Source organism: Benincasa hispida, chromosome 6 (assembly GCF_009727055.1).
Source record: "Benincasa hispida cultivar B227 chromosome 6, ASM972705v1, whole genome shotgun sequence".
Lineage (NCBI taxonomy): Eukaryota > Viridiplantae > Streptophyta > Magnoliopsida > Cucurbitales > Cucurbitaceae > Benincasa > Benincasa hispida.
In genome coordinates this window covers 41279009-41302991 of record NC_052354.1, presented here as the reverse complement: position 1 = coordinate 41302991, position 23983 = coordinate 41279009, and the positions used below count along the sequence as shown (strand labels likewise).

Here is a 23983-nt window from a genome sequence, read left to right as displayed (position 1 = left end):
TGTACTTTGGATTTCGTCATTCATATCCTTAAAAATTGATATTTTGATTGAAATTCATATTGAAAAAAGAAAGGAAAAAAAGGGGATATTTCCCCTTCTATATCCTAATTTATTTTTTTTTCAAGAAATTTAAAATAAAACTAACGGTTGTGGTGAAATTGGAAAAAGAAAAAAAGGGAAAAAAGTATCTTAAAAATAGTCACGTTGAGCAAGAGGTTTAAGAAGGGGTTTCATCGTTCTTCGTCCGATAGACTGTATTGTCTCTTCCTCAATGCCTTAATTTTATCTTCAAAAGAAATGACAACTGCCGCCTCCTTCTTCCCAACACTTCAAGCTCCGATTCATGGCGGCAATGCATGGAAGAAACCCACCAAGAGATGCAAGTGCGAAAGAAAAACCCACTTATCATTCATTTCAACCTTCAATTCCCTCTCAAATTCTCCTCTTTCTTCTGTTTCTTTCCCCATTAACTTCGATTCCACTTCCGAACCAGTCCAACTTCAACCTCTAGCTGATTCAGTTCAAGAAAATTTCACAGAAACTCTCGACGGTTCCATGAATTTGCAGATACCCATGAGCGAAGTTCGCCAGATTACTCGAGGGGAATCATCCCAAAGAATTTTCATTCAGGATCCGCCATGGATAGCTTCATTGTTCCTGAAGGGGCTTTACAAAAGCGTTCAAAAGGAAGTGAAGTTAGAATATATGGAAATTGAGAAGAGGAAGTATAATTTGCTGAGGAGGAGGCAAATTAAGGCGGAGACAGAGGCTTGGGAGAAGATGGTTGAGGAGTACAAGGAGTTAGAAAGAGAAATGTGCGAGAAAAAATTAGCACCGAATTTGCCTTATGTGAAGACGTTGTTTTTGGGTTGGTTTGAGCCATTGAAGCAGGCTATAGAGAAAGAGCAAAAAACGCAGCGGAGTAAGAAGCAGAAGGCGGCATTTGCGCCTCATATAGAGTTATTATCTGCGGATAAGATGGCGGTTATTGTGATGTACAAGATGATGGGATTGTTGATGGTGGCACAGCAGGATGGCTGTGTTCAGGTCGTTCAGGCTGCGGTTCAGATTGGTGGTGCTATAGAGCAGGAGGTGAGCATGGAAGATTTTTTGCTTTCTCTTAAGATGATATTTTAAATGAGCTATTACTATTTTTTTTTTTTTAATGAGAAATTTTCGATCATAATTTCATTGATAGTATGAAATTACAAAAAGGCATACGTGCCATAAGAGATTATACCTAGAATTTATAAACTTGTTGTAATAAAACACTAATTTCTAGAGTCAGTTAGTACACCTAGAATTTATAAACTTGTTGTAATAAAACACTATTTCTAGAGTCAGTTAGTGTCACTGTAGCTTGAAAAATGCACACCTTTTTTTTTAATATTTGTGAGTGTTCGAGTCAGCTTACGTGTATCTTGATTAATCTGGTCGGACAATCTGTCTGTCTGACCTTACAATATTTGGATGTCCAAAAAACTTGTAGGATATTAAATCCTAGGTAAGTAGTCACTCTGGATTGAAAAAATGCATAACTCATTTGGACAACTCTAAACTAGAGTACAGTTGCAATTCTACCTCAGACTTGTGAAATTGTTATAGCTAAATTAAATCATGAATGGAGTCATAACAGTATTGTTTAATTGTATTGCAACAATTTTGTAACTTAGGAGTATGGTTTATCGTGTAAAGAGTGGATTTATAAACCTTTTTCTTTGTTTTTCCCCTTCCTATTGGTATCCTGAAAATGCTTCTCTATTCTTACCAAGCACATTTGTTATGTTCTGCTTGCCTAGTTATTCATCATGCCATCTACGAGCAGACTGCAATGTATTCAACCAAAGTGTTTAAATACAGAAGTCCGTGGATATAGATATAGGTTCAGTTTAATTGCATAACAAACAATAGATTTTAGTTCTATGATTTGGCCGTCTTAAATAAATTTCAAAATGACTCCAATATTGATTTGACATGTTACTGAACAATAGTTTGTGAGTTTAAATCACTGTAATTTGACTCTTCTGCTTTAACAAGTTCTCGAGCAAGAATTGTTGCTCTTTTCTCAGTACTCCTAAGCCATCATCAATAAATAATTGTGTAAAGGGCATGACTCTTCCTCTGAAATTTAACCCAGGTTAGAATTCAGAGCTTTCTGGACAAGGCTAGGAGTAACCAGAGAACAAAGGTTCCAGCTGATACTGAGTGTTTGAGCAAGGAGAAAGAGGTATTGAGGAAACGAGTTAATGGTCTAATTAGGAGAAGGAGACTGAAAGAGGTCCAAAAGTTGTTGAAGAAAGAAGAATTTAAGGCTTGGGGTCGAGACACCCAGGCTAAGGTTTGTGGCTACCATCTGTTATCTTATATGATTTGATGTAATCAATTCAATACCATATTTGTAAGGCTTCTCTACCAATCATACTTTGCAGCTAGGAAGTCGTCTCATAGAATTGTTAATTGAATCAGCTTTCATCCAACCTCCAGTTAGCCAGTCAGCTGACAGTCCACCTGATATTCGACCTGCATTCTGGCATAGGTTTAAACCTGTTGCAAAAACTCCAGGGTGAGATTTATTTGTTCTGTCCATTTTCCATTTCTTACAAATTGACAACCAAGCTACCAATTATGGTCCATTTAATCAACCTCCTATTTTTTCATTAGATTATGCACAGTAGGTAATGTTATAAAGCAATGAGTCGGGGATATTTGGTGCTGGTTTTTGTCATCCTTCTTTGGGTTTTCTTTTCCCTTCCCCCCCTTTTTGGAGTGGGTGAGCTGGGTGGATGGCTGCTGCTTGACAGGATCAAGTACCCAACTCTTTTCATGGCAGTTTTTTCTGAACAGCTTATCATGCTTTTGCATTTTTTTGGTGCTTGTAGGCAGAATATTGTGAAGAATTATGGAGTTATTGAATGTGATCCGATAGTTCTTGCTGGGCTTGACAGAACTGTAAGCGACTTTGTTATTCCTCCCCAACGCACACCCCCCACCCCACCACTACCTTAGAAAATTAAAGGAATAAAGTGACATATTCTTAAATGGAACTTTTTCTGCTCCTTGAATTTTCTTTTCTGAACTATTACTTTCTGTCTTTAAATGCAGGCTAAGCATATGTTAATTCCTTACATCCCTATGTTGGTTCCTCCTAGAAAATGGAAAGGGTATGGAGCAAATTGAATAAGTGCATTTTATACTGTATATTTTGGGTACTTGCTGTTGGTTACTGCATCAAAAGATACTTTAAATCTGGCTAATAAGAGATCCCGAGTGCTTTGAGGCACCTGTAGATTGCATCTTATATTTGCTATGATTATGTGATGGAAATACACTTACAGGTATGATAAAGGTGGACACTTTTTCTTACCTTCTTATGTCATGCGTACTCACGGATCAAGTAGGCAACAAGATGCCATGAAGAACATTTCTGGGAAACAGATGCAGAAAGTATTTGAGGTTTGTAAAACTTGAATTTCCCTTTTTAACGTACTTGAAATTAGTTTATTGTTCATCTGACCCCCCCCCCCCCCCCCCCCCCCCCCATCAGATTCATTTTTCATTGTCCTTTTCTTTTTTCTCCTTCTCCTTTTTTTTTTTTTTTTTTTGGACATTTATGAGTGTCTAGATCAAGTTATGTACACTTTGTAACCTCACAAGACAATTTTTTAACTTTACAATACTTAGCTGTCATGAAATTCATAGGATGATATCTTAGATAGGTGGCTTCTATGGAGTTTGTACTCGATCTCCCAAAATCTTTTACCTTTTTCACATGTCCCATTGTGCACTGGCCCACGCACAGTGATTATCGTGCATTTCTTATTTAAAGCTATGTTTCAATTTAGACTTGAAAAGCAATATTATTTTTAAATGGTTCGAGATATAAAATTGTTTGGCAATTTAACATTCAACATGTTCCTGCAATGATATATTTACCTTGTTATGGTTCTTCTAGAGCATCAGCCCATTTAATCATACGTGAGGAAGTATACGATATACAACTAGTTTTATAAAGCTGATTATTGTTAGTTGTTCACAATTTCTGTTCTAAAGTTTAGTTAGACAGCTTGTTAATAATTAGTTGGACAAATTGTTAGTTGTTTTGATAAATGCTTGTAATAAACTTTTCCTATAAATAGATATCACCTCCCCCCTTGAAGGGAGAGTTTTCATTTCCAATAAAAATCAGTCTTTGGTTTACACAAAATTGGTATCGGAGCGGCTCCAAGATTCTGGGCAAATGGTGGGAAGAAGAATCCTCCACCCGAGAGAAGGAGACAACCCACAGAAAGAATGAGAGGCGGAGGATACATCCGTCCTCTCTCCAAGAACCACGACGTCATGCTTGCTGTCCATCAAAGATTCATTGGAGGGAATTCAAGAAACATTGATTACTAGTCAAGAATCGATAGTGGCACTTTTGAGGAGGGTAGATTTTGTCGAAGCGCCAACTCAAGATGATGAAGAAGGTCTAGCCTTCAACCGACATTGTGCAAGAAGGGGAAGGCGTGGCACGAGAGGACCAAGATTCATGGAAAATCTTCAAGAAAGACCTCTAAGAGTCCAAAGACAGCAGCTAGATAAACCAAGAAGGCAATATTTTGTTCAAGAAAGGTACCAATAATATCAAGATTGAGACTCGTCAAGTGAAGATGATCAAGAAGATGAGTTTCTTCTTCCAAGAAGGGGAAGAGAAGTTAGATATGATGTTAGAGGAGACCCTCACGATTACAAGATGAAAATTGATTTACCAACTTATGATGGAAGGCAAGACATAGAGACTTTCTTGGATTGGTTGAAGAACACGGAACACTTCTTTGCATACACGAATACACCCGAAAATAAGAAGGTCTAACTTTTGGCATTGAAATTGAAGGCTGGCACATCAGCTTGGTGGGATCAATCGGAGGTTAATAGAAAGAAATTGGGCAAGAGACCCGTTCGGTCGTGGGAAAAGATGAAGCGGTTGATGAAAGAACACTTTCTCCCTTATAACTATGAACAAGCTCTTTACAATCAATACCAAAATTGCAGACAAGGCCCTCGGTCAGTCGCTGAATACATTGAGGAATTCCATCGGTTGGGAGCTAGGATTAATTTGATGGAGAATGAGCAACATGTCATTGCTAGGTTTGTTGGTGGCCTTCGCATGACATCAAGGAAAAGGTAAAATTACAACCTTTTTATCTTTTATCCGAAGCCATTTCTTTTACTGAAACTGTGAAGGAAATGAATGAAATTCGGTCCAAGAACTTTTCAAGAAAGGGACCTTGGGAAGCATCCATGAGTAAGAAGCCCACTGCTGTGAATAAGGTAGTAAACCAGTCAAACCGACCTTCCTTAGCTAAAGGGAAGGATAAAAAGCCCAAGAAGGGGCCCTTATAACCGGCCTTCCTCGGGCAAGTGCTTTCATTGTGGCCAAGCTGGCCACCTTTCCAACTCATGTCCCCAGCGCAAGACTGTTGCCTACTTAGAAGATGAAGAAGAAAATGTGTTCGAGGGTAGTGAAAACAGTGAAGATGAAGCATAGTTCATTGAATTGGATGAAGGAGATAGGGTTTCTTATGTTCTACAAAGGGTCTTAATCACCCCAAAAGGAGACACCAATCAACAAAGACATCGTCTTTTCAAAACTAGATGCACTATCAACGGGAAGGTGTGCAATGTGATTATTGATTGTGGGTGTACCAAAAATTTTGTTTCGAAAAAGCTAGTGGCTGCTCTAAACCTCAAGGTGGAGGCTCATCCTAGTCCTTACAAGATTGGGTGGGTAAAGAAAGGAGGTGAAGCCCAAGTAGCTGAAATTTGCACCGTTCCACTTTCAATTGGGAGTGGATATAAAGATCAAATAGTTTGCAATGTAATGGAGATGGATGTTTGTCATGTACTTCTAGGGAGGCCGTGGCAATATGACACTTGAGCCTTGCACAAGGGGAGAGAAAACACATACAAATTCCAGTGGATGGATAAAAAGGTGGTATTACTCCCTTTGAACAAGAAACTTGAAGATGGAGTGAAAGAAAGAAAGGGGACAGCAAGCATTTGTTTACCACTGTAAGTGGCAAAACATTCTTGAAAGAAAGGGAGATTGATATCCTAGGACTTGTTGTTGAAAAGTCCATAAATGCACAAACTGAAGAAGTTCCAAGAGAAGTACGAGAACTATTTGCTGAATTCCCTCAGCTAATGAAAGAACCCGAGGGACTACCTCCCATGCGAAACATTAAATTGATCTACTTCCGGGAGTTACTCTTCCACATTTACCTCATTATTGAACTCTCAGTTTAGTTTGGTTCAGTTTGGTTCAATTACTTTCGGTTTTCAATCTGGTTCAATTAAACTTGTTTCAGCAGGTTCAGTTTAGCTCATTTGGTCCAGTTTTTCAGTTTGGTTCAGTTCATTTGAGTGGTTCAAATCAGTTTATTTTGGTTCATTCAACTCAGTCCGATCCTGTTCAGTTTACTCCGTCTAGTTTATTTCAGTCATCCTAGTTTGGTTCAGTTTAATTAGTTTTATTCACTCAATTTGGTTTGGTTTAAAGTTGGTCCAATTTGGTTTATTTGCGATTATGGCAAATCTCCTTTTTCACAAAGGTTTTTGTTCCAATTTCAAATTAGTCGTTCGTTGGGATTTGTTTTAGATCTCTATATGAGGATCTTTGTTTTCAGCCTAGAAGTTATTGTAGGTTTTATTATAGATCTCAGTATGAGGATCTATGTTTCTAGTCTAGAAGTCTTTGTTTTTGTTCTTCGTGGGTTTCTGTTTCTAGCCTACTTTATATTTTCGTTCTTCGTGGGTTTCTATTTCCATCCGATATCTGCAGATTTGTTTCGGAAGTTATCTTTGCAAACTCAAGTTATTCGCCGATCTACCACCTTGAGTTTGTGGGAAGGTGTTAAAAGGAAATTAGGATTTTATTCCTATTTTGTATTTTCCATCTTAATATTTTCCTTTTTTGTTTCTTTCCTTTGTTGGGTCTACTAGAGTCTATTTATTTTGTAGTTCTTTGTACTCTAAATTATTCAATTATATATACAAATTTAACAATGATCACTTGCAAAAAAGTACTTCATCATATAAAGAAGCAATAGACAAGTCACGAAGCGAAGTTGAATTCCAAATAAGAGATCTAAAGGTTTCCTATGGGAACCTACAACAAGTTGAAAGACAGACAATTGGGGCCGTTCAAAGTACTAGAGAAATATGGGTCAAATGCTTACAAAATAGAACTACCAAATGACTTACACATAAACCCTGTCTTCAACATCGCATACCTGAAGCCATACTTTGCTCTGGATGACTTCTGCTTGGCAGATTAGAAGTCCTCGAGGACGAGTCCAGTCCTAGGGGGTGGAATATGATGTACAACTAGTTTTATAAAGCTGATAATTGTTAGTTGTTTACAATTTCTGTTTTAAAGTTCAGTTAGACAGCTTGTTAATAATTAGTTGGACAGATTGTTAGTTGTTTTGATAACTGCTTGTAATAAAATTTTCCTATAAATAGATATCACCTCCCCCCTTGGAGGGAGAGTTTTCATTTCCAATAAAAATCAATCTTTGGTTTACACCACTAAGTTTTTTCCATATGGTAGTGCATTGGTAATTTGAATTTGACAAGACATTTTAGCAGTTTTTTTTTGTTGGTGACACAATCTTTTTATTTTATTTGGCTTATGAGTTTCCTTTGGTGCTTCTATCATATTTATAGTTGAGTCAACCTGATAATGTGCTGAAATGGGTTGTTTACAGGCGCTGGATATGCTAGGGAGCACCAAGTGGAGGGTGAATAGAAGGGTACTTAGTGTGGTGGAGAGTATTTGGGCTCAAGGTGGCAATACAGCTGGCCTTGTTGATCGAAAAGATGTAAACTCATGATACTGCCAAAGCCATTCCAACAATTATTTTCCCTGTGAAAGTGTATTCTCCTTAGTATCATATCGGATAATAGGATATCAGTAACAATATAGTCAAGCTTAATGCTAACTTGGATTTCCATTCATAAGTGGCCATGCTTCCTCTTTTCATATTTTCTTTTGCCTAGGTATGGTCATGCTTATTAAATGACGAATATTGCACATAAAATAAAATGTTATATAATGTGAAATTCTGTTAAAAAATTGGTCCTTGGTGAATAAAATTCTTGGTTGTGTCATAATGGCTATTATTAGGACAAGGATTCTGCATGAATTTCTGGTTATATGCTTATTATGTGGTTGATTGATCCACTCTTCATTGGCATGTAGGTTCCAATTCCAGAGAAGCCTCTTGGGGATTTGACAGATATGCAAGAATGGAAATGGAGCATGAGGAAGGCAAAGAAAATCAACCAAGAGTTGCATTCCCAACGATGTGATGTTGAACTTAAGCTTTCGGTAAGTTTCTTTTCTAAAGTTGGAATGAGGATAGCTTTCCTCTACCTGAGAAATGTAATATGCTGCCTAGCTAAGAAGCATAGATACGGACACAAACACGACACGACACTTCGATATGCTAATTTCAAAAAACTAGAACACGAACATGTTGGGGATACACTCTTTTTAATTATTATTCAGTATTCTTTTAGGATATATATAAATTTAACATAAAATACTAAATGCACTATCAAGTTAATTAACAACTGTAGGAGATGAAACGTTCAAGTTTCTAATTTCAATTTTGTCTTTAAAATTAAAAAAAAAAACTTAGTTTAACATATTATTGATTTGGGCTTTAAAATTGAGTCCAACATAAAAGGTTAGACCATTTCCACTTTAAAAAAAAATTCATGCGTGTCTAGGAAGTGTCCCAAACGTGTCTGAAATTTTGTTTTTTTTGTTGTTGTTGTTGTTTTTTTTTTTTGTTTCCCCCCTCCCTCCTTTCATGTTTCATTTAGATAAGAAATATTTTGTTGTTAAATGAAATGAGGGGAAATCCCAACCCCAATAGATGCTTATGACAACGTTTTTCAATTGGAAACTAAATAAGATAAACTAAAATGAATAAATGAATGCTTAATTTTGCACCAATAAAAAACAGTGGACAAAACCAAGTCCAAAAACTTTTCAAAAGAGGAAAAAGAATCTCTGAAAGACATCCATGGCGCTCGCCCAAAGAGTCCAAAAGAAAGTATGCATAATTGCCAATCAAACCATTTTTTTAGTACCACCAAAAGGATGACCCACCGAAAGTGACACATGGATGTCAAAAATGTTATTAGAACATGCCAGAGACTAGCCAAAAGCATCCAAAATAATATGCCAAAATTGAGAAGCATAAGGACAATAAATGAGTTAAGGACTCATGATGGCTCTGACACATGATGCACCAAGATGGAGGAAGAAACATATAAGGCATACGACGTTGTAAGTGATCAATAGTATTAACAGCACCAAGGCTAAGCTTCCATAGAAAAATTTTAATTCTCTTAGGATAGTGATCTGTTCATATAATGGAATAAAGATTTTTCACAAGTGCCTCAACCATACCCTCAACCATACCCACTAAGTCTTCCATAAGAGATTTAACGGGAAAAAGATGAAGATGGATCAAGGAACCAGGATCAATCATCAGGAGAAGGTAGGAAACTTAACAGTGGACAAAAGATGGGATAATGTAGCCTATTCAAGCATCTCCAAATCATTAAGATTACCGTCTGTCTGAAATTAAAATAAATAAATAAAAATAAGACACAAACACTCTCCTTAAAATGGAGTGTCTTGTGCTTCTTAGCTGCCTAGCTTGTTGAATGGATATGAGGTCTGATCAAATGTGTTGTAATACATAACTCTTTCTTTTATTTCTTGTGATGATTTTACAAGAGGGAGCACCCCTTATATACACAACTATGATAGCTAAGTATGGAAAAACCTATAACAGTAAAAAAAATGTACATATGGTAAGAATAAAAATAAACCCTAATTACAGGGAATAAAATCATATGTACAAGGTAGGAGGAGATTTTCCATATTCAACACTCCCCCTCAAGCTGGGCGATATATGTTGATTAGGTCCAGCTTGGTTTTTAAGTCTTCAAACATATTCTTGAATAGGGCTTTTGTTAGTATGTCAGCAATTTGCCTCTTGATAGGTATGTAGTTGAGTGAGATGCTTTTGTTTTCAATTTTTTCTTTAATAAAGTGCCGATCAATGTCCACATGCTTTATGCGATCATGATAGACTGGGTCTTTGGCGATACTGATAGTAGCTTGATTATCACAGTGTACCTCCATTGGTTCTTTTGATTTGATTTTAAGTTCAGATACAATACTTTTGAGCCACATTCCTTCACACATTCCTTAATCTAGAGCTCTTAGTTCTGCTTCGGCATTGCTCTTGGATACTACAGATTGTTTCTTGCTTCATCAGGTGACTAAATTCCCCCATGGTGCAATATCCGGAAGTTGACCTTCTGTCTATTTTTGAGCTTGCCCAATCGGCATCTGTGAAGATTTCGATGTTTCTTCTCTTAGATTTCTTGAAGTATAATCCCTCTCTTGGAGTTCCTTTCAAGTACCTAAGTATTCTTTATACAGCTTGCATATTGTCTTCTGTTGGATTGTTCATAAATTGACTTACAAAGCTAACTACAAAACAGATTTCAGGTCTTGTGTGAGTTAGGTAAATCAATTTTCCAACTAGCCTTTGATATTGATCTTTGTTAACCATTTTGTGATTGTTTTCTTTGATTATGTGATTATTTGTGTCAATTGGCGTATTAGCAAGCTTGCAACCAAGCATTCCAGTTTCCTTTAACAGGTCAAGGACATATTTTCTTTGAGAAATGCTCAAGCTTGTTTAGCGGGCTACTTCCATTCCTAGGAAGTATTTAAGGTTGCCTAAGTCTTTTACTTCGAATTCCTTGGCTAAGAGAAGTATTAGATTTCTTATTTCTTCTTCATGGTCTCTTGTAAGGATAATGTCATCTACATAGACAATGATAATTGCTATTTTACTCGTACAAGAATGTTTGATGAAGAGAGTATGGTCAGATTGACATTGTAAGTATCTGTTTTCCTTTACCACTCTTGAGAATTTATCAAACCATGCCCTAGGAAATTGTTTTAGGCCATATAGGGATTTTTTGAGTTTGCATACCTTATTTATAGTTTGAGTAGATTCTACACCGGCCGGTATATCCATATACACTTCTTCTTCTAAGTCTCCATTAAGGAAGGCATTCTTTATGTCTAATTGGTGAAGAATCCAATTATTATTCACAGCTAGGGAAAACAGGACACGAATAGTATTTAATTTTGCCACCGGGGCAAATGTTTCTTGATAGTCAATGCCATAGGACTGGGGGAATCCTTTGGTGACGAGTCTAGCTTTGAACCTATCTATTTCTCCATTAGCCTTGTACTTGATGGTGAAGATCCATTTGCATCCTACTGTTTTCTTTTCTGGAGGTAGGTCTGTTATTTCCCATGTGTTGTTCTTTTCCAAGGCCTTTATTTCGTCTAATACAACAGCTTCCAATTAATGTCCTTGAGGGCTTCATAGACATTGTTTGGAATGTAAACTTGGGATAGTGTAGTTGTGAATGCTTTAAATTTGGGAGAGAGGTTTTTGTAGGACAGGTAGTTTTAGATGGGATGCATCGTACAGGTTCTTACCCCTTTCCGTTTTGCAATAGGAAGATCAATGTCTTCAGTAGGTGTTTCAATTGTGGAGTTGGAGACATGATTTTCCTGTATTTCGGTTGGATTTTGATTGAGTACTGGTGCATGTTCAAGGGTGTTCTTCCTTCTAGTATAGACTATAGGATCTTTCCTACTTTCTGGTGGGCTTTGATTGGGAATATCTATTTCATGTATATAAGGAACATACGGAGCACTCTCTTCAATGAGATCTAGTTTTTGGTTTCCTTCGTTTTCCAGAGGTTTTTCGTGTTCTATGAGGGTGGAAGGTTCAGTGGTGTCTTGCTTTTTGAAGTAAGGTTGGGTTTCAAAGAAGGTTACATCTATAGATGTATAAAACCTTTTTGTAGTTGGTGAGTAGCATTTGTATCCTTTTTGGCTTGGAGCATAACCGAGAAAGATGCATTTTATTGCCTTAGGATCTAACTTACTCCTATTGGGTCTATGATCTTGGACAAAAATTGTGCAACCAAATATTTTTAAAGGAACCTGAGAAAATAATCTATCATGAGGAAATACTTCCTTAAGTTTTTGTAAGGGAGTTTTGAAGCCTAATATTCGAGAGGGAATTCTATTAATAAGGTAGGTGGCTGTTAGAACCGCTTCTCCCCAAAGAAAAATAGGGGGTGTTAGCGTGACACATTAAAGCTCTAGAAACTTCTAGGAGATGTCTGTTTTTTCTCTCCGCAATTCCATTTTGCTGGGGAGTGTTAGGACATGTACTCAGGTGGGCAATATCTTTTTCATTTAGAAAATTTTTCAAGGAAGTGTTAAAATAATCCTTAGCATTGTCAGTGTGAAGGATTTAGATTTTGGTGTTAAAGAGATTGAGAATCATGGCAAACAGATTCTGGAATATGGAAGTAACTTCAGATTTTTCTTTCATTAAAAATACCCAAGTAAGTCTAGTGTGATCATCGATAAATGAAACAAATCATTTAGCTCATGTTACATTTTGAACTCTACTAGGTCCCCAAACATCACTATGCATCATAGAAAAGGGATAAGAGAGTTTATATGCGCTTACCGGATATGAGGATCGAGCCAACTTTGCCATTTCACAAGACTCACATTGAAACACCTGAGAACTTTTATTGAAAATATCTGGAAACATTCATTTCAAATATAGAAAATTAGGATGTCCTAAACGATTATGCCATAACATTATTGTACTATCATAATTGTCTTTAGAAGCCAAAAGTAGATGTACTAACATAATTATCTTTAGAGACAACAAAATTAGATGTACTAGATGCACTATCATAATAGTCTTTAGAAATAAAACGAGATTTGCTAAGACCTAACTCCTTGACTTGTGGCTTAAGAGCATTAAATATGTAGAGATCCGAGGTTTCCTTAGCGTTGCCAATCATCTTCCCCGAATTCAAATCCTGAAATATGCAATTATGTGAGTAGAAAGTTGCACTGTAGTTTTTCATAGACGTTTGTTTGCTTATGGAAAGAAGATTGCATTTAAGATTTGGGACATGCAACACATTCTCTAATACTAGATCTTTAAATACAAACACATTGCCAATTCCCATTACTTTAGAATAGGTACCATCGGCAATCTTTACAGTAATTTGACTGTTACAGTGTGTGTAGTTAGTTAAAAGTGAGATGTCACCTGTCATGTGATCTGATGCACCAGAGTCAATAATCCAAGTACTACAATTTTCTTTGGTTGCATTAAGGGCACAAAGAAAGTTACTTGATTGTGCCATTGTTGCTACGCTGGTTTCTGATGTTTTTTGAGTAGGTTTCGGTTGGCCGAATAATTTTTGGAGAAGGTCCAACTGCTCCTTAGTAAACACATTATATTCAGGGTTGACGTTACCTTCTGATGATGTACTTGCTTGATAGGCCACGTTTGTCTCCTGCACCTTTGTTGGGCTTCCAATCTGGAGGTTTTCCATGAATATCCCAACACACTTCTTTAGTGTGTCCTGGTTTTTTACAGTGTTCACACCATGGTCTTGGTTTTCAATTCCTGTGTAGTTCTGATTTCGATTGTAACGGTTATCACGAGAATTACCAAGGTTTCGAGCAAGTAAGGCTGATCCTTCAGATTCAGAATTTGCAGTCACTCCTAACATTAGTTTCTTCCTACTTTCTTCTCTTCTTACTTCTGCAAACACTTCTCTGATGTTAGGTAATGGTTTAATAGCTAAGATTCTACCACGTACCTCATCGAGTTCTTTATTAAGGCCAAGCAGGAATTTGAACACTCGTTTTTTTTCAACTATCTTTTTGAATGTAGCTTCATCTGTAGTGCACTCCCACTTATGGCTTTCAAAAACATCCAGTTGCTGCCAAAGGCGAGATAGTTGAGTGAAATAGTGAGTAACTTGCATATCCCCTTGCCGTAGCTCATGGATTTTTCCTTCAATTTCAAATGACTATTTTCTTGGTCAGAATAAGTTTCACGGGCTGCTTCCCAAATTTCGCTTGCAGTTGAGAAGAGTAAAAATCTTTCACCAATCTTTGTCGTCATGGAGTTGATTAGCCATGATATTATTTTCCGTTTTCCATGTCTTGTATCTTTGATCAGTTTGGTCTAGGATAGGATTTTTGCTTGATAGGTAGTTTTCCTTTCTTTTTCCACATATGAACATCATGACTGATTGTGACCAATGTAGATATTTCCTTCTATTTCATTTGTGATTAGTGATTGGAAGAATGGTCCCTTCAGTATTGTTAGAATTTATGGATGCCATAGAAAAATAGATGAATGGCAAAACAAGAAATTAAGGATGAAATAGGAAAAAAAAAGGAAAACTTATAAAAAAAACTCTCCAGACCCGGTTTCTGTCAAAAAACCCACTCCAGACCTGGTTTCAATTGGGTCCAAAAATGCTCCAGACCCGAAAATTTCTCCAAACCCGACCCGACCGGGTTAACAAAAACTTACCGACCCGATTAGGTTAAAAATTGCTTGACTCGTCACGATCCTCCTTAACATGATCCAACCTACGATATTTATCGACCCGGTTCAGCAGTCGATCACCACTCTGCATCCACGATCAGCAGCCACCCACGATCGGAGACGACGCTTACGAGAATCGGCACCCATGGTCGACGACTTTGAGCCACAGTTGACGACTTTCGGTTGATGAACGAGCTTCGTGGTCGTCGGTCGAAGAATGTATTTTCGGCCGGGAATGCTTCGATTAGTATCAGCTGTTCATGAGAGTTGGAGTATGAATTTGCTTCGGACGTGAAGCTCCAAGGAATCTGATGCACTGCTTCAAGGAAAACGGTATGTTTGAGATTTCAATGTTATGTTTTTCTTTTCTATGGTTTTGGACGTGAAACCTATAGAAAAGATTCAAAGAGAGGGCTCTGATACCATGTTGTAATACATAACTCTTTCTTTTATTTCTTGTGATGATTTTACAAGAGGGAGCACCCCTTATATATACAACTATGATAGCTAAATATGGAAAAACCTATAACAGTCAAAAAATGTACATATGGTAAGAATAAAAATAAACCCTAATTATAGGGAATAAAATCATATGTACAAGGTAGGAGGAGATTTTCCATATTCAACAAAATGTGCTAAATGTAATATCTCCCTTCTTTTGTGGACTTGGCCTTTTTGGATGCCCTTGAATTCTTTCATTTTTTTCTCAATGAAAGTGTGGTTTCTTATTTATTTTTTTTTTTAAAAAAAATGCTAAATTGGTTATGCCCATCCCCCCAATAAACGTCGTTACAGATGTTCTTACACATGAAGATAAATTATTTCCCTTTTTTGTTGAAATTTTTTGAGATTTCAATCAACTACAGATCCCAATTCTATGAATTATTTGAAGGACATACCAACAATGGTCCTGAAATTTGATTAGTGATTTTCATCCACTTCCATCTTAACTTTTAAGAATAAATGAATAATTCAGTATGTTATGTATATGCTAGACTTTTCATTATTGTGGACATAATTATTTAAAATACCATTAATCAGTTATTTGCCTTGAGCTAGGTTGCTCGCAGAATGAAGGATGAGGAAGGCTTTTATTACCCTCATAATCTTGATTTTCGTGGCCGAGCTTACCCAATGCATCCACATCTAAATCACTTGAGTTCTGATCTCTGTCGAGGAGTCCTCGAGTTTGCTGAAGGACGACCTTTGGGAAAGTCTGGTTTGCGTTGGCTAAAGATACATTTAGCTAATTTGTATGCTGGTGGTGTTGAAAAACTTTCCTATGACAGACGTGTAGCATTTGTGGATGACCATCTGGATAGCATATTTGATTCTGCAAGTAACCCAGTTAATGGAGATCGTTGGTGGTTAACTGCTGAAGATCCTTTCCAATGCTTGGCCGCTTGTATCAATCTATCCGAAGCCCTAAAGAGCTCATCACCTCACACTGTCATTTCCCATCTGCCAATCCATCAGGTGGTATTCCTTTTTTCCCCTCAGATACAACTTTCACGTGTCTGTATAATCAGTTTTGTGACATTTGTGTCGAGATAATCTGTTGGATGATTTCTTATAAACATTCTTCTTCCATTGTTCTTCTTGAAGTCAAGTATATTCCTGTACAAGATGTTTTTTCCATCTCATACCTCCTTGGCTTTACAATTTTCATCAAGGAAGATCGTCTATATTTTGTATCTTTATTTGAAATAAGTCGTCATTCCCAGAAAAATCTAGATTATTTGCTATCTTTGTTTGAACTTGATATCTCTCATCTTTTGTACATTGCTCGATATATATTTCTTCATTTGAGCAATGTAATGACAGCTTAAAAGTCATGATTTTTCAGGATGGGTCATGCAATGGCTTACAGCACTATGCAGCTTTGGGAAGAGACACTGTAAGGCCAAATAATCTTTCCCATCCTCATATTCCTTCCTTATTTATTATTATGTTTTTAAAACAAGAATCAAGCATTTAATTGATATGATGTAAAAGAGTATGAGTTCAAAGAGATACAAACTCACTACTCACAAGGGACTGAAGAAGAGCAAGAAGTCAAAAAGACTACATTGAACGAATAAAAGCATCCCAATTATTATAAATATTATTAGGAGACTAAGACTCAAAGGAATTGTAGAGAGAACACCATAAGGAGGCCTTAAACTTGGCAATATCAAAACACTCCTCCCAAGGTTTGCTCTTGCCTTCGAAAATCCGTTGATTGTGCTCACACCATAATTATGAAGATATAACCTTGGTTACATTAGAGCTGTTTTCAAATATAGGAAAATGAACCAAAATATTTACAAAAATAGTAAAATTTCACTCGCGGTCTATCGCAGATAGACTACGATATTTTGCTATTATTTGTAAATATTTTCAGCAGTTTTGCCTTTTAAAATAATTCCCTTTGCATTACCCATGACATTCCTTCCTTATTTTATGATTGTTCGTACAAAAAATTAAAATTAGTATCAGTAATTCCCTCAACTTCTTCATGAGTCGTCAAATAATATATTTAGTGACGGTAAATTATAATGTGATAATGTCACTATCTTCCTTTCGGCTTCAAAGTTTATTTCTTTTGTCTTGCATCAGCAATTCTGTTCTTTTTCAGGATTTTCCGCTTCTTTTATCTCCTAAATGTTTTCATTAATAGTTTATGAAAAATAAGAACCCAGGTTGCAATAAAAGCTCCTTCTTTCATTAGGATCTGCATGGCTGATCTATCACAGGAGTCTCTTATTATCATTTCACATGTGGTGTACTTGCTGATGTCGAAATTCTAGATTCTAAAAGAGTATGTTTATGGATTTCCAGTTAGAAGCAGCTGCTGTAAACTTAGTTGCTGGAGAAAAACCTGCTGATGTTTACTCGGAAATTGCTGCCAGGTATGTTCAAGTCTTCAATCCAAGGACAACTTAGTCATTACTGGTAGCAGTTAGCAGTATACTTTTGTGGTACAGTAACTGACAGATCAATGCCCTGTAATTTTTTTTTTTTGTTTCCTGTAAAATAAATTCCTGTTACTCATGCGTCATTACTTCCAACAAGAAGCAAATGTGTTCTGGTAATTTTTCTGCCAGAGATAGTAGTGAAAGAAAATTTTTGGAAAGAGAAATTTGAGAGACCATTCGTTGTATGACTTCTAAAAGTTCTATATCTAATGTTCCCTTTTGGTTAACACCTATTTGATGATTTTTTTTTACTTCAACTTGTTTCGTTGATTTTTTTTAATCATCCTTTTTCTTTACTTTTTCTGGCCGTCCAAAGGACTTCTAAAGATGCGTGAGGGTCTAGAGGATTTCTGGGATTTGGTTAGATTCCTAGTGTCGAGACAATGCACTCCTTAATGATTTTTGTAATTTCAACTCCCTTTCAATTTAGCCAAGTGGGGAGTGCCTTTGTATAACTTCCTTATTTGGGAGATTGTTTATCTTTATACAGCTTCTTAATTAAAATTCCGTTTCTTACAAGGAAGAAAAAAATGGTTAGCTACCTATCCACACAAGATCAGATTAAATTTAATACCTCTGTGAGGGCTTCCGTTCCTAAGATCTTTTGTAATTACAATACTACTAGCTAGATGTAATTGTTTTGGATTGGGGTCCTTGTGGTTAGTTGGACTTTTTGTTAGGTTATTTATTTATATATCTTTTTTTCGTGTACCCTTGTATTTTCTTTCATGTTTTTCAATAAAAACTTGGTTCCCATTATATATATATGTATATATTTTGGTGAAAATTTATCTGTCCACTTTTGTTTTACTTCTATTATTGGTCAACAGGGTTCACACTATCATGATCAGGGATGGTAACAAGGATCCAACGACAAATCCAAATGCTTTACTGGCTAAGATCCTCATTGATCAGGTTTTTCTTTCTTGGCTTAGCCACCAAGCTACAGTTTATTTCCCCTTGAAAGTAGATATTTTATGAAGATGCCGATTTTAAAACTTTTTGCTTGTTGAGATTTACGTACTTTTTGAATTAGTCTATCTTTTTGAGGTTCAGGTTGATCGCAAACTGGTGAAACAGACAGTGATGACTTCTGTATATGGTGTCACATATGTTGGTGCTCGCGAACAAATTAAAAGAAGACTAGAGGAGAAAGGCGTTATTTCTGATGATCGACTACTGTTTAGAGCGGCCTGTTATGCTGCTAAAGTGAGTACCTTACTAATAGGGGATCAAGTACATCATTATACGGATAGATTAGCATTGTTGTTTTGGAAATTGAATTTCTCATACTTAAAATAATAATGGGAAATGATAATATTAATTTCATTGATTGAATGAAATTACAAATAGGCGAAAGCGCCATGGGACTTACATATTACTTTTCCATTCTGTAATAAGGGAGGTCAGATTGTAATTACAAAAATCAGACACCAAGAAAGCGAAGTATATAACACGTGATCTAAAAAGTCCGTGAAATCTAACTCTATCTTAAAAAATGTGGCAATTTCGCTTGTTCCATAGGAGCCATAAGAAGCCTTTAATGATGAAAGTCCATGTAGTCTCAATCTCATTCTTCAAGGGATGGTCAATAAGGAGCATATTTAAAAGAATGAGAGGGTCATTTAGGAACACCATGTTGTAATTGAAGTAGGATAATATTCTCCTCCAAAATGATTGTGCAAAATCACAGAAAACCAAGATGTTCATAATAGTCTCATTGTTTGATGACATAGGGCACACCAGCTCGGGGTAGATATAATCCATGGAGCCTTTTTTAGGAGAACATCATCAGTGTTTATGCTACCGTGGCTAATCCATCAGTGTTTAAAACTAAGACTTCCTTTGAACCTCATTGTAAGGGAATATTTGGTAAAGAAGTGTGAAGATGAGTCACCAGTCTTGATTTGTTTGCTCGTAACATTGACAGCCAACAGCCATAACTTTTTTTGTGTTGTCCGTGTCCCTAGCTTACAAGAGTTTGAACACCCCCCTCTCCCCAAAAAAAAAAAAAAAAAAAAAAAAAGAGAGAGAGAGAGAGAGAGAGAGAGAGAGAAATGAAAGAAAAATCCTGACCTAGGCGAATCCACCATTGAAAATCCCCACAAGTCTTTGCTGTGAAGCTTTCTGGTCGGAGTAATGATCTAGGTTTCCAGATCACGAATACCTGACCTAGGCTATAGAGGATATATCTCTTACGTCAGTCTCAAAATTTACCTTAATCATACTTTGGATGAAGACCTCCGGACCCTTGCTGGTCTTCACTTAGCCCCCTTGCTGTTGGAGTCCTTATGCTCATCTCCCCAAAATCCTGTCTAGTGGTTTTGTGGTAAGGTGAGAGTTACATAAAGGAATGCGATTTAGTGCAAGGATTTTTCTCCTCTCGTTGGAGAGAGAACAGAATATTTCAAGATCAGTTTAGAGCTAATGGAGTTTATGTGTGTGTGCTTGTATATTTTGCAGCATAATGCCTCCACTTGGAGGGTATTACAAGGGGAGTTTTGTAACTTTCCCTCTTTATTTTGTTAACCTTTGGATTTTCTTTTTTCTTTATTTAATGCCCAGTGGATTAGGTTGGGGCTGGGAGATGTTTTATTTCCTTGGTCCTTACTTTTCTACCTCTTCCTTTAATAAATGGGAACGGTTTCTTTCTTTCTTTTATTATTATTTTTGTTTTCCAAAATGGTGACCATGTCTAATATTATTATAACCTTCTTTATAGGTGACGTTGGCTGCACTTGGAGAGATATTTGAAGCTGCACGTGGGATAATGGGTTGGCTTGGTGATTGTGCTAAGGTATGCCATTCTGACTTGTTCTGGCCTTCTGGATGGTAGGCTACTTGCTATCTACATAAAATGACATACTTTGGGCATTCCTTTTAACTGTCACTTGAAGTTTTGATTGTTAAATTTGTCATTCTTGAAGGTAATTGCTGCAGATAACCAGCCTGTGCGTTGGACCACTCCCCTTGGTCTCCCTGTGGTACAACCTTACTATAAAAGTGAACGGCATCTTGTGAGTAACTGCTTTGTGGAATCTTACAGCTATATAAGCGTACAGAACTCTGGTGTAATGGGCATGGGAGATTTTATAGCGTTAGTGGTGCAGAGTTAGGAGGATAATAGTTTTTTAGTTCCTGAGCATTTGAATTCATTTTTTGTGCTCTGTACATGAATATACTTGTATACTGGCCTAAGAACTGTGGTCGATTATCTAAAATCTAACTGCAAGCATCCTTATTAAGGAAGACAGTCATCAGTTTTTATTTTTGTGCTGCAGATTAGGACATCTCTTCAAGTTTTGGCATTACGACGAGAGGGTAACTCGGTAAGCTTAGTCACTGGTCATGAATCATATGATATTCTCCAGATTGTCATTGACCTTATTTGACTGTTACATTATTTCCAGGTGGATGTTAGAAAGCAGAGAACTGCATTTCCTCCCAATTTTGTACACTCACTGGATGGTTCACATATGATGCTCACTGCTGTTGCCTGTAGAGATGCTGGCTTACGTTTTGCAGGTTAGTTTTTTCCGGTTTATCAGAGCAGATCCTTGACCATTGAATAATCTTCGCACTGGGGAAGGGAAAATTGTCAATTGGAAATAACTTGAAGATATAATTCACATGAACTTGGTGGATTAAGGCATTAGCTCAATCATTTAGAGATCTTACTAGACTGTCAATTTTCTTGGTATTAATCCTTCCCTGTTCATGGCAACGACTTCTAATTTGTGCAACAAATCTATGGAATATTCAAGTGCACTATCCCAAAACCAAATGAAGCCACATAATTATGGAGAGATTATACAATGATGTGTGCTCCCCATTAACTTGTGCTGCTTGTACTATTACGGGGTCAGCAGTAAACTCATAGATAAGTAGCACGGAGCACTTATAATTTTTACTCTAATTCTAAGCGAGCTTCCAGTCCATTGCAAGGTATATGTGTTCTAAAACCCATAATTCAATTGCGCCATTTGTTGGTGGTGTGGTCAACTAAAGCAACTGTTGTGGACCTTATTGAATTATTCCTCAAACAGTTTATCTATCAATAGATTATTTGACGTCAGTAGTTATATAGAATATCCAGTAAAGAAAATGAGAAGTAGAACAACGAACAAGGTGCACGAGCAACAGAGTATATTATTATTTTATCGATATGTTGTCACAAATAAATGTTAATTCATTTGGTCTTAATGATTTTCGAGAATGATAACTTTCGAGAATTAAAATCTGTTAATGTATTCTCAGTCTCACCTCACCTAGCCAAGTACTTCTGTTTCAGGGGTGCATGACTCCTTCTGGACACATGCCTGTGATGTAGACCAGATGAATCTGATACTAAGGGAAAAATTTGTGGAGCTTTATAATATGCCAGTTCTTGAAAGTGTAAGTATGCTGTTATTAAGTTTCTAATGGGAAGAGCTTCTACCAGCAATTAAGAAATTCAGTCTATATTTAAGGAGTCCAAACTTTTATTTTTAGAAACCAATATGCCTACAGGTGTATTTTGTGTAACAGTCCCCATACTTCCAAAAGTTATATTTTAACCTCTGTGGTGACAAGTATTTCCACTACTTTACACTTTTTGACGTATTCTGCAGATATTTTTCAGTTGTAATTTTTTGTGATAATCAGCTCATTGCCCACCTTACTAATTGTCAAGAGAGACTATTTTATTGGTATTTGAATTAGACATAAGTTACCCAAATGAGGGTTTTTGTGGAATCTTTGAAAGGAAAGAAAGAAAGAAACAGTTGGACTTTTGAGGATAACTGCTGTTCTTTTGATTCTTTTCGTCTAAATGTGCAACTTCGATGCTTCTTGGTGTGCACAATTCACACAAAATTATTTTCTTTTGTTATTATAGCCTTTCCATCATTATTACAATTGAAAAGCTCTCTCATTTAATTGCTACGATTAATTCATTTTTTTCAACGTGTTTGTTTGAATTTTTTTACTTTCATTTTTTTGTTTCTTTTATTTTTGTGGGGTTGACCAAAGGGAAGTGGATGCGTAAATGTAATAAAAGTTGATATACTTTACACTTGTTTCTCGACCTTGTTTGATTTTTGGACTTTTTCCTGGTTGAATTTTGATCAATTAACTATATACCTAGATAAATTATAAGAAATTATTTTGTTTTCTTGCCAGTTGCTCGAAGGCTTTGAAACAACATATCCAGGGTTGACATTCCCTTCCCTTCCTGAGAGAGGCGATTTTGACTTGCAAGAGGTTCTTAAGTCTCCTTACTTCTTCAACTGATTCTTCGCAGCCCAACAGCAGGCATGACATTCTGCAGAAACAAGATTTAGTGAAAACTTGTATAGGAAACAATTTTAAGTAGTAGATGTAAAGCTGATACAAGAAACAGGAAGCGCGAAGGCCAGAGCTGCTTTGATCGTGGCAGGAATGGCGAAAGCATTCCAATTTGTTGCTCAGCTCTTCTTGCTCTGCAATCCTGTCAGCACACTATAAACATCCTGCTTTCAGGTAAATGAACGTTTTCTCGGGTTGTCTCTCTAGCAGATCTTGATGGATACTCACGCTATCTATGAGCTGACAGTAATTCAGCCGAGACCGAGACTCGAGCAGGCATCTTGGAGTTGGCAGCTTTTTTCATCTGACTTCCGACTTTGAGCGTTCACTTACATGCTGCAGATGAGTATTCTTTTCTCCCATATCTTAATGTATAAAATTTACTCAGTATCAATTAGAAAGGAAAAGCAGGGTATTAGAAAGCCTTTGTTTTCAATTAGAAAGGAATGTGAGCTATTAGAAGCCTTCATTTTGTGTATGTGTATAGGTTCCCTAGTAAACTATGTACCATATTCTTTCAATAATTAAAGCAAGCTATCTTTTTGAGCCCTCCAAGTTATATTTAAACATTTTTTAATCATACAATTTTCTTAATTGCTGAGCATCCAGTTTGACCACTAATTTTAAAGCCAGGTATGTGGAAACTTTTCTTGTAGAAAATCTTGAACTCGTCCTCATTCCTCAAAGTTGGAGATGTGGGATGAAATTTTCCTCAGGGATGGAGAAGCCCCAGTTCAACCTTGCCATCCTTAATCAATCAGATATTGTTTTACTTAAACAATAACAAAATGCCAGTTATATTATTGTTACAGTTTCTTTAGATTAATTATTTTAAAATTATTTGTTAATGGCAACATGTAAACAAGTTTATTTTGATAACGTATTTACTCCTTTCTTTAAGATTGAAAGTTTAAATTCACACGTATACGTTTGTTGTATAGATAATAAGGAAATTTTGATTTAAATTATAAACATCTCAACCAAACTAATATCAAACAATTCTTAAAGCCTCGTTTGATAACAATTTTGTTTTTAAAATAAAGCCTATGAATACTATTACTTTCAAATTTCTTCTTTTGTTATCTACTTTTCATTAATAGTTTAAAAAATCAAGCCAAATTTGAGAACTACAATAAGTAGCTTTTGTTTTTAGAATTTTGG

At 36.4% G+C, this 23983-nt stretch overlaps 1 protein-coding gene across 2 annotated transcripts; it reads left to right on the top strand.

Annotated features, from left to right (window-relative positions):
* Positions 1-215: 215 nt before the first annotated feature.
* LOC120079583 (DNA-directed RNA polymerase 3, chloroplastic) lies at positions 216-23722 on the top strand. Of its 2 annotated transcripts, XR_005482273.1 has the most exons (20): positions 216-1092; positions 2138-2338; positions 2430-2563; positions 2880-2949; positions 3103-3161; positions 3336-3453; positions 7749-7862; positions 8243-8371; positions 15600-16016; positions 16387-16437; positions 17361-17431; positions 18328-18412; positions 18554-18706; positions 20220-20294; positions 20425-20514; positions 20779-20826; positions 20908-21022; positions 21789-21892; positions 22658-22996; positions 23070-23722. XR_005482273.1 is itself a non-coding variant. In XM_039033816.1 (19 exons), the coding sequence occupies exons 1-19, from the start codon at positions 298-300 to the stop codon at positions 22766-22768; spliced, it is 2940 nt and encodes a 979-aa protein (XP_038889744.1). In that variant the 5' UTR covers positions 216-297; the 3' UTR covers positions 22769-23722. The 2 variants fall into 2 exon arrangements, 1 of the variants encoding a protein (XP_038889744.1); XM_039033816.1 differs by having other exon boundaries at positions 22658-23722.
* Positions 23723-23983: the final 261 nt, after the last annotated feature.